Here is an 11,200-nt window from a genome sequence, read left to right on the forward strand (position 1 = left end):
GGGGCTGGCCGGCAGCTGGTGTGCGCTTTCGTGAGCTGCCATGAGCCGCCATGAGCAGCTGTCCAATGGCCGGCGAGTGACTGCCTCGCCTGGGAAGAGCACAATGATGGCACCAACGTGGGCCGGTGAAGCGACGTCCTCCACAACTAGACTGAAGAACAAAGGACAGCGACTTGTTCCCCTCCCCAAACTCCCCAATAAAATATTTAAAAAAAAAAAAAAAAGTGAGAACACTGCTTTCATTAGAGCTGACCACTTCCCGACTGTCCACACTTGCCACACTGTCTCATGCGCTAGCACAAGACTGGGACACCATTCCGCTCTTCTCTTTCAGACTCCAGCTCCTGCTTTTTCTCTGCGGCAGGCATTTCCCTTTGATTCCCACCCCTGGAGCACTTCCCCAGTGTGGTCATGCAGTCCTGTGGCTCCTCCTCTCAGAGGACTTCCTGAAGCCCACAGTCCCTCACATCTCCTCTCCTTAGCTCCCTGCTGCCCTCTCTTGGCTAACCCTTTCCGCTTTCTCCTCTGTCCCCAGAGGGGGACGTGGCAGATTCCAGCAGTCCCCACGCCGAGGATCCCCCATTTACAGATTCTCCCTGGAAGAAGAAGCTGAGGAGTAAGGATGAAGAAGAAGACAAGAAAGAGGAGGTGTCTCTGTGAGTGAGGCCCTAGGAGCAGAAAAGAATTGGGGGGTAGACTGAGGCGGGCAGGATCCTTGAGTGGCTCCTGACAGGGTGAGGAGATGGGATGGAAGGAGTCCTGTGGCTTCGGGGAGGAGTGAAGCTCCTGGGAGCAGAGATACCCACTTGACAGAATGATAGTGGGCCCTTCAGGACCGCCCACGGGAGTGGGGTGTTTCTTCTTTGTGTCTGAAACGGTAGTGATGCAGTGGTGATGGCTGTGGCTCTGGGGACCGTCCTATGGTTCAGATCAGGCCAGGTGCCTTACGAGGCTCCCCTCTGTGCCTCACTTTCCTCTTCTGTGAAATGGGATAATAGTGGTACCTGTGTCAGAAATTTTTGAATAGATTAAGAGTTAACACTTGGCATATAGTAAGTGATCGGTGTTACCTGGGAGGTGACTTACCTTAAGTTAAGCATTTCCCCCCCCCCCATGTAAATTACGTCATGTAAATATGAAAAGGATGCCCAGGTTTTCCCTGTCATTTCCTCTCTTTGTCTTTGTATAAGATGGATGTTACCAGAAGGTGTTCCTTCCCCCATGAGGAGAGGTGTGGGGTGGGGTCCCTCCTCTTTTTCCATCTCGCCCATCTCTTTTCTCCGCAGGGCTCAGGACACCTCTCCTTTGCCGCCACCTCTGCCAAGGACCAAAAGCAGAAAGCATACTCGGGCACTGCAGAAGTTAAGGTGCCCAGGGCAGGGGGCTCTGGCTGGGTGGAGAGGAGCAGCATGGAGGCTGGCCCCCCTTAGTCCCTCCAGCTGACCCGCAGTCCTTTCTGCACCCCAGGGAGGTGAACAAGCGCCTCCAGGATCTCCGCTCCTGCCTGAGTCCCAAGCAGCGCCAGGGCCAGGACCACCTGAGCCAAGATGACGAGGTGGTCCTCGTGGAGGGCCCCGTGCTCCCCGAGAGCCCCCGACTCTTCCCTCTCAAAATCCGGTGCCGTGCTGACCTGGTCCGATTGCCCATCAGGATGGTAAGTGCCTGAAGCGCCTGTGGCAAAAGGCTCCCGGGAGCTGCCTGTGCAGAGACTGGCGCCTGGTAGAGGGACCCTGTCCTCCATGCCCATCCTTCCCCCTGGACCAAGCCAGCTCATTTACACCTCCGCACCTCTGCACTCACTCTGCCCGGTGTCTTCCTCTCTGGCACATTTCCCACCCATCCTTCAAGGCTCCACTTATGCGCCCTCAGAAACTTGGCTTGGTAGCCCCCTCCCCGGGGTGTGTCCCTCTCCCTTGGACTCTGTTAATGTGCTTAATGTTCTTACAGCATTAGACACACAGATGTCACTCAGTCAGTCTACAGTCCACCAGCTTCCTGGTGAAAACTGTTTTTGTTGGGATGATTCCTTTCAAAGATAAGAATGATAACAGAACTGACCGTGTGTTGAGCCATAACCACGCACTGGGCAAGCAGCTAGCCAGAGGCTGCACCTGGGTAGCTCGTGGCCTTGTCAACAGGCCTGTAGAGTGCTTTTACGACATGTGAGTTCCTTTGCATCCTTGTTTCATACAAAGGCTCAGATGTCTGGCTTCTCCTGAGTAGGGAGATGTAGCCACACGGGTTGTATTCCCTCCCACTCCCTGCCAATCCTCTGGAGCTGGGAACAGCTGACCTGTTTAGATGGGCCTGTGAGTTCCCTTTGCCGCGGTCCCCAGCACCCCTTTTTGCTCCAAACCCACGTTGCTTCATTTCTTTGTGTTACTTGCCGGAACCCCTTATTGACCTGATTTTATTCTGTACTTTGCTGGGTAAATAGGATGAAACTCCGGGCTGAGGAGCTCAGCGAGTTACAAAAGCCCGAAGCTTGTTGGGGGCGGGGCTTGGGAGGGATGGGGCATATCGGGGGAGGGGGGCCTCCCCTGCTGCTTGTTCCCCTCCCCAGTCGGAGCCCCTGCAGAGTGTGGTGGACCACATGGCTGCCCATCTCGGGGTGTCACCAAGCAGAATCCTCTTGCTCTTTGGAGAGACAGAGCTGTCTCCTACCGCCACCCCAAGGACCCTCAAGCTTGGAGTGGCAGACATCATTGGTGAGAGGAAGGCGGGGAGGTGGGGCCTCGAGGCTTTTGCCACAGGGAAGGGCTGCGGGGAAAGGTGCAGGCGGGGCCCTGCTTCCAACCCCTTCTTAGGCCTGGCTTCCCCTCCTGCCTCCTCCAGACTGCGTGGTGCTAGCAAGTTCTCAAGAGCTTGAAGACACATCCCATCTGCTCCAGCTGCGGGTGCAGGGGAAGGAGAAGCACCAGATGCTGGAAGTCTCGCTGTCTCGCGTAAGTGGAAGACACGGCTCTCCAGGCCCCCACCCTTTCCTCTGCCGTCTCCAGTCACTTAACCAGGATGGAGCCTCCTAGTCCTGATTCGCTGGAGACACTGCCCTCGCTGGTTTTGGGTTCCCACACACCCTAGATCATGGGAGAAGCCCATGGGTCAACTTCCCTCTCCCCTTCTGCCAGGAACCTCTGCTCCAGTTAAAATGGAAAGGACCACTAAACCCCATCAAAATAACAAATAAGTGACACTCATAAGTGACAGTCCCTGTTCTAAGGATAATTACTAGGTCCTCGGGAAAGTCATGATGTATTTTTCTGTTTTTCAATGCAAAAATGCATTATGACTTTCCCGACGACCCAATAGTTCACATTTAGGATATGATCGAATTCCACAACAATTTTATATGGGAAAGCACTGCTGTTGCCTTCATTAAATGAGGAAACTGAGGTCTCGAGAGGTGGGGTGACTTGATGTCTTAGGGTCCCGGGGGCAGCTGTAACAAAGTACCACAAACCAGGTGGCTCACACCAATAGAAATGTGTTCCCTCTCAGCCCTGGAGGCCACAAATATGAGATCAGGGCGGCAGCAGGGTCGTGCGCCCTCTGAGATCCTGGGAGAATCCTTCTTTCCTCCTGGTTGCTAGGTGTGGTGGCTGTCAGTCCTTGGCCTATCTTGGCCTGTAGCTACGTCCCTCAGCTCCTCTTTTGTAACGTGACATTCTCCCTGTGCCATGTCTTCCTGTGTACTTCTTACAAGGACACTGGTGATGTTGCCTTAGTGCCTACCCTAATCCAGCATGACCTTATCTTAACTTGATGACACCTGCAGAGGCCTTATTTCCAAATAAGTGCACACTCACACCTAACAGGGGTTAGGACCACAAGGTATCTTTCTGGGGGGTACACACAGCTCAACCCATAACACTTGCTAAGATCACACATCCAGGTAAGTAGGAGAGCCTGGCCTCCAGCTTGGATCTTTCTCACTGTAGAGTCTGGGCTCCCTTCTTCAGGGTCTCCTTGGTAGGTGAGGAGATGGGGCTTGGAGAACCTGCCTGGCCCAGCGCCTCCATCCTGAGCCTTGGGCTGTGTGGCTTGGTTCCAGGAGAGACACCAGCTGTGCTGGCTTCTTCGTCCCTTCACCTTCCCTCCCTGGGTGCTGACTTAACTTGTTGCCTTGTCCTCCCTGTCCCAGGTCCTCTGTCTGTCCCTACAAATTCTCCCCAGCCCTTTTCTTTAAGATTTTATTGGGGAATCGGGGGAAGGGAAACAGACAAGTTGCTGTCCTTTTTTGTTCTTCAGTCCAGTTGTGGAGGATATCGCTTCACTGGCCCAAGTTGGTATTATCATTGTGGGTGAGGCAGATGGGTCGCCGGCCTCTGGACGGCTGCTCATGGCGTCTCTTGGCAGCTCACACTGTTTGCCGGCCGCTCACACTGGCTGCCAGCTGCACACGGTACCTTATGGCAGCCCACTGCAGCAGGGGTTGCAGCCTACGTCGGCGACTCACGGCAGCCCAGCTCCAGGTTGAGCTGTTGTTCACCATCTTAGCTGTAGAGGGCGCAGTGTCACTGGCCCTCATGTGGGATCCAAACCAGGGCCCTGCTGCTCAGAGCTGGCGTCCCAAGCCAGCTCTTAACCAACGCGCCACTCGGCCGGCCCTCCCCAGCCCTTTTCACATTCTTACATTAATTTTTTTCCTGTTTATCCAGGATTCTCCTCTCAAGACCCTCATGTCCCGCTATGAGGAGGCCATGGGACTCTCGGGCCACAAGCTCTCCTTCTTCTTTGACGGGACAAAACTTTCAGGCAAGGAGTTGCCTTCTGACCTCGGCCTGGAATCTGGGGACCTCATTGAGGTCTGGAGTTGAAACCCCACTCCCTGTTTGGGGCTCATCCTGGACTCAGGAAGAATGGCTGCCCCCTTTTGGCCCTGTAAGGGCTGGCCAAAGCTGAGGTAGCACTTATCTTTAAGCGGAAGTAACATCAAGGCATGACATATGACCTCCTGTCCTGTTAGCTCTGGGTTCAGGCCGTTAGTTACCTGGTTGGTTGTGTGGTCGTCATTGCTCTGTAGGCTGGCTGAGTTTTACAGCTCCCGGGATACCCCTCGCCTGTCACGTCCACCATCACCCGTCCACCATCACCCTTTCCTTCACCAAAATGTCTATTTTATGAAGCTGCTCATATTTAAAGAGGGGTTGAAATAAACTGGGGTTGAGTATGGGATTCCAGACCTGGGATTTAGGCTACAGTCTAGGCCCAGCAGTGGCCTTGGTGGCATTTGAAGTTTGCCTAAGGCACGTGCACAGGTGTGGTCTGGCAGGGAGAGAAATGATCACGCTCACACGAGCAGGGGCTTAAGTAGAGGCAGACAGGGAACCACCTCTAAGGATATAGCGGGTTCTCGGCCATCTGACTCATGCCGGGACCCTTTTGAGCCCTTTGCTGGTGCTCACACGTTGTTTAACGCGTCATTGAGAACACTGAGCCTTTTTGTTGGGGATCTGATTATGGTCCGTGCTAGGCTTCTCTGGTTTTATGGTTTTCCCTGTTTCCTCATGCCACCCTCTCCCATAAGCATCCATCCTAGGTTGGACTTTGCTTGTCCTTGAATCTAAACGCAGTGCAGTACATGTGGATTTCCTTGTTATGTCTGTGCTCTTGTGCTGTAGATTTGTGCTGCTGCTTTTCTCACTTGTGTGTTGCTTTGTTGCTCGGGACTCGGTGGCGTTCTGCAGTGGGCGTCAGCGGCGTGTTATTGAACGTGCTCGCTCAGTGGGCCCCTCCCCTCGGTGCCTCCAGCCCCTGGGCATGGGGACAAGGCCACGGCGAACGTGCTATAACATGTCCCCTTCCACGCTTGTGTAAAGTTCTCTAGCCTAGGTGCCCAGCATGGGGTCATGGTTTTACCACATTTTTCACCCAGTTTTTCTTTCTCTGTGGTTTTGCCACATTTTTCTTTCGATGGTCCCTGACCCTCCCACTGGACGCTTCCCGTTTCCCCTCATCCTCACCTGTGTTTTTATTGCCCAACTTCCTAATTTTTGCCAGTCTGCTGGGTGTCGAGTGGCACTGTGTTTTAAGGTCCATTCATCTGATCATCAGGAATTAGGGAGTGTCTTCATCTACCAGAAAGGTTTCCCTTTCTGTAAACTTCTCATTTGTTCCTGGGGGCTTCCTGTCTGTTTATTCTCAAGAGTTGCTTGTATATGCCTAGCAGTTTCAGATAGGTCTCAGAGTGGCATTTGGGTTTGTGTATCTCGGGGTGTCATTTACTGAACAGAAATGTTTCATTTTGATGTAGGTGGATTAACTATTTTGTCTCATTATTTGTTGATTTTCGATTTCTTATATAAAAGGTAGTTAAGATAGTTTCCATGTTCTTCTGTTCACTTATTTGCTCTTCCTTTCACATTTAGGCCACCACATAGGGCTGGAGCCCAGCTAGTACAGGCTGGCATCTGCAGTGGCTGGTGTCTGCTCTGCATGGGCACACATTTGTTCTCATCGTTGATGCCAGGCTGTACTGGCTGCTAAATATCAAATATTTTAAAACTATTTGAGCTTCACGAGATCTGAGTTTTATTTTCACTGTATAATGAGCCAGTTTTCTCAGTGGTGTCTACTAATAAAGCCATTAATTTTCACTATATGTGGTATAATTTTGGCAAAAGTGTATCACATTCTTAAAATGTTTGTTGTTGGAATGTGGGATTCCTTTGAACTTGTAATGTGGGAAAGACAAAAAGGAACCTTTATAACATTTAAATAATACATGATATGGCATAGCTTTCATTTTCTTCAGATCTTTTATGTCTTAATAAATTTGAACATATTAAAATTATATATCCAGTCTCAACAATAAATGGGAGTACATGTATTGGGGATTTCTGTCTTTGTGGCCCTCAGGGGACCCTCACTACAGCTGCTGTGACTGAGACCATTAGCTGTCCCCTCACTCTTCTTCCCTCCACAGTAACAAAACCCCTGGTTTTTAGCAAAGCACAGAGACTTCAGAATAAATACAGCACTTCCCAGCCTCTGTTGTAGAGAGGTGTGGCCAAGGGCCAGTTCAGGCTCACAGGGCTTCCAGAGAAGAGGTGTGCAGCTTCCAGGGTGTGTGTGCTCCCTCCTTCCCTTTCTTCCCGCTGCTGACTGGAAATGGAGCAACCCTCCTGACAGGAAGTGACCTTGGGGATGGAAGCCACGCAGAAGACACGGAGAGAAGGAGCCTGAGTCTCAACCTCCATGCAGGACCTCACTGGCCCCGTGCAGCTGACCTATGACCTCTGGGCTTTCACAGGAAAGAGGAACCTCTGCCTTGTTTCAATCTCTGCTAATTGAGGATTTTTGTCCCTTAGAGCCAAATCCAATTCTAGCCCCAGGATGTTGCTACTGTAAGTATTGTAGTGATGCTTGGGGACCCTGGGGAAGATCTCAGGTGTGTATCCAGGAGTTGGGTCACTTGTCACTGAGTGTGAAACCCCCAGTTCCTCTTGAGTGCTGCCAGGCTGCTGACCAAAGGGGCTGGACCTCTATAAGTCCACTAGCAAGTGCTAGAAGCTTCCAGCTTCCTCTTGTTTTCGTCATCACTTACTCTGGGGAGGATATGGGAAAGGCTACTAAAGGTAAAAGAATTTGCATTTCTTCTGTGATGAGAGATACTGTTCATCCTTTTAATCAAAGAGATTGATCACTGATGAGGTGATCTTTCCAAAACTCTCCCGATTAGAAAAACCTTCAAAACCGGAGTGAGCCCTTACTCAGTGCCACATACCAGGCTGGGCACTTCTCATGATCCCATCATCCTCAGAGCGATCCTATGAGGGAGGTTTGGTTGTTACAGTCATCCCCCCTTGTCTGCAGTTTCGCTTTCTGCAGTTTTGGTTACCCACGGTCAACCATGGTCTGAATATATTACATGGAAAATGCCAGAAATAATTCATAAGTTTTAAGTTGTATGCCATTCTTTTTTTTTAAAGAAATTTTATTGGGGAACAGTTATTGGGGAACAGGACCCATCAGCTCCAAGTCAAGTTGTTGTTTCAATCTAGTTGTGGAGGGCGCAGCTCAGTGGCCCATGTTGGAATCGAACCGGCAACCTTGGTGTTATGATCCTGTGCTCTAACTGCCTGAGCTAACTGGCCTCCCCGCATGCCATTCTGATACATCACTTTATCTCATCAGGTAGGCACTATATCATCTCCCATCATCACAAGAAGAAGGGTGAGTGTAGTGCAATAAGATTTGGGAGATAGAGCTGGGCAAGTGGCACGTTGGTTAAGAGCTGGCTTGGGATGCCAGAGGGCTCCGGTTCGGATCCCACATATGAGGGCCAGTGACACTGCCTTCTACAGCTAAGATGGTGAATGGCATTTCTACCTGGGGCGGGGCTGCCATAAGCTACCATGTGTAGCCGGCAGCCAGCATGAGCGGCCAGCAGCCACTGTGAGCGGCCGTCCAGTGGCCGACGACCGATCTGCCTCACCCGGGAAGAGCGCAATGATGGTACCAGCCTGGGCCAGTAAAAGCAACATCCTCCACAAATTAGACTGAAGAACAAAACAATAGCAACTTGTCTGTTCCCCTTCCCCTGATTCCCCAGTGCTGTTCCCCTCCCCCAATTCCCCAACAAAATCTTAAAAAAAAAAAAAAAAGGTTTGGGAGATAGAGACCACATTCACACTTATATTATAGTACAGTTGTGTGCTTCAGAATCACAGGGAAACGTCCTGAGAGATGCATAGGTAGGCCATCTTGTCATCATGGGAACATCACAGGGTGCACATATACACACCTAGCTGGTCCAGCCCACTGCACACCTAGGCTGTGGTATAGCCTACTGCTCCTGGGTTACAAACCTGTACAACCGGTTACTGTACAAAGCAACATGAGATTAAATCAGCCTCGAGACAATGACGCAATCAAGAGAGATTTTATATTGTTATAGTTCTATTTTGTTAATCTCTTCCCAATGTATAAATTACACTTTATTGTAGGTATGTATGTATAGGAAAAAACAACATGTAGGATTTGGCACCATCCATGGTTTCAGGCATCCACTGGGGGGCTTGAAATGGATCCCCCACAGATAAGGGGGGATGACTATTCCGATTTTACAGAAGAAAAACTGGAGCTTAGAAAGATGAATTAACCTGCCCCAGACCGTCGGGCCACTGCACGCGGGGCCAGGTATAAAGCTAGCTGGGCCTGACGCGCGCCTCGGAATGCATAATGGGGCCAGCACTTCCCACAGAAGTCAGCTGGGAGCTTGTGAAAGGGCCGATGTAGGAGCAGCAGTTCTGGGGTACGGCCCGAGGTGCTGCATTTCTAAGGGGGTACGGCCCGAGGTGCTGCATTTCTAAGAGGCTCCCAAGTGTGATCCTGCTGACCACAAGATGCTGCTTTGCCTCACACCTTTAAAGCCTCCCATCTCCCACCCCTGCCGTTCCTCCACTGAGGCCCCCATGGGACTCAGACCAGAACAGGTCGAGCTCAGCATCTTACACCACCAGTCTGTCTTCCCTACTAGACTGTAAGGTCCTTGAAAACAAGGGCAGCACTGCATCACGATGCCAAGGTCAAGGAAACGCAGATAGGATGGTGGTCCCATAAGATTATGATGGGGCTGGAAATTTTCTATCGCCTAGTGACATAGCCACAAGCCAAAGTCAGCACTTTCTGAAAATAGTGACACCTCCTCCAGAAAAGCCTCAGGTTGGTCCTTCTGGGATGTTCCAGAAGGTGACAGTGCCATCATAGGTGACAGCTTCATGCCCTTAGCACCCCTGGAGACCTTCCAATGGGATGACGTGGAGCTGGAAGATGACATATTGACCCTGATCCTGAGGAGGCCGAGGCTACTGTGTGTGTGTCTTCGTTTTTAACAAAAAAAGTTTAAAAAACAAATTTTAAATAGAAAAAAGCTAATAGAATAAGGATATAAAGAAAAATTTTTTGTACAGCTGTACAATGCTTTACGCTAAGTGTTATTACAAAGTCAAAAAGTTAAAGTTTATAAAGTTATACTAAGCTAAGGTTAATTTATTATTGAAGAAAAAATTTTAAACAACTATAATGTCACTTAAACAGTGTCATGTGCAGCCATGTCCTATGCGTTCATAATCACCAACTCACCCAGAGCAACCTCCAGTCCTGCGATCTCTGCTCACGCTGAGTGCCCTATGCAGGTGAACCGTTTTTATCTTTTATACCGTATTTTTCCTTTCTCAAGTTTAGATATGTTTAGATAGACAAATACCATTGTGTTACAGTGGCCTGCAGTATTCTGTACAGAAACAGGCTGACAGGCCAGTAGCCCAGGAGCCTGGATGGGGAGGTGACTGTACCATCTGTGTGGGAGTGCTCTGTGATGTTCCCACGACGACCAAATCGCCTAACAACCCCTTTCTCAGCACATATCCCTGTTGTTAAGTGATGCCTGAATGTACTATATCTTGTTTATTTTCTCAAAGATCCTAGCTCTGTGTCTGATAAATGTTTGTTGAGTAAAGAAGTAAGCTCCTCATCTCAAAGAATCCCATTACCATCCATCTCACTGCATAAGCTAAGAACTCGAGTTTCACTAGGGACATTTCACCCCGTATCCACTCCATTGCCAAATCAACATAACTGCCCCACATGGCTCTCAGACCAGCTTACTTCTCTCCCTCCGTCCCATCCTGGTGCAAGCCACCACTGCCTGCATCCGAGTCTAGTGTCACAGCCACCTGCCAGGCTGCCCTGTGCCACTCTGGCCCCCTCTGATCCATCTACACTGCAGCCAGAGGGATCTCAAATGCAAATCTGATTTTAAAACGAAGGGCATCCTTATCATGGCCTAGGTGTCGCCCCGCCTGGCCCCTGCCTGCTCCCTGGCCAACCTCCCTCTCTCGCTACTCTTCACACTGCCCTCATCTCAGATCCTTGTGTTAATAGGCTTCCTTTTGTAGGAAGGTCCTTCCCTCCGAGGAAGTCAATGATCGCACCCTCCTCCCCACATCTGAGCTTAAGGACCACTTCTGAGAGGCTCTCAACCTCCCTGACCAGCTTAAATGCCCCTGTTGGGTCCTTATAATACCCCAACGCCACACTTCTTTTCTCAGACACTTGTCATAAGTGAACTTTTTTTTTTTTAAGATTTTTTTTTTAATTGAGGAATTGGGGGATGGGAACAGTGCTGGGGAATTGGGGGAAGGGGAACAGACAAGTTGCTGTCCTTTTGTTCTTCAGTCTAGTTGTGGAGGACGTT

The 11,200-nt window shown here is 50.4% G+C and overlaps 1 protein-coding gene across 2 annotated transcripts in view; it reads left to right on the forward strand.

Annotated features, from left to right (window-relative positions):
- NFATC2IP (nuclear factor of activated T cells 2 interacting protein) overlaps nucleotides 1-6,601 on the forward strand; it is a 21,965-nt gene extending 15,364 nt beyond the window's left edge. The window contains exons 3-9 of one of the 2 annotated variants that reach the window (XM_019648855.1): nucleotides 536-656; nucleotides 1,287-1,367; nucleotides 1,468-1,654; nucleotides 2,564-2,708; nucleotides 2,836-2,945; nucleotides 4,659-4,755; nucleotides 6,369-6,601. In XM_019648855.1, coding sequence (XP_019504400.1) covers nucleotides 536-656; nucleotides 1,287-1,367; nucleotides 1,468-1,654; nucleotides 2,564-2,708; nucleotides 2,836-2,945; nucleotides 4,659-4,755; nucleotides 6,369-6,397 — 770 coding nt within the window. In that variant the 3' untranslated portion in view covers nucleotides 6,398-6,601. Of the gene's footprint in view, nucleotides 1-535; nucleotides 657-1,286; nucleotides 1,368-1,467; nucleotides 1,655-2,563; nucleotides 2,709-2,835; nucleotides 2,946-4,658 lie in introns of both variants that reach the window. The other variant, XM_019648854.1, reaches the window with a different exon arrangement.
- Nucleotides 6,602-11,200: the final 4,599 nt, after the last annotated feature.

This window comes from Hipposideros armiger, unplaced genomic scaffold, assembly GCF_001890085.2.
Source record: "Hipposideros armiger isolate ML-2016 unplaced genomic scaffold, ASM189008v1 scaffold_126, whole genome shotgun sequence".
Classification (NCBI taxonomy): domain Eukaryota; kingdom Metazoa; phylum Chordata; class Mammalia; order Chiroptera; family Hipposideridae; genus Hipposideros; species Hipposideros armiger.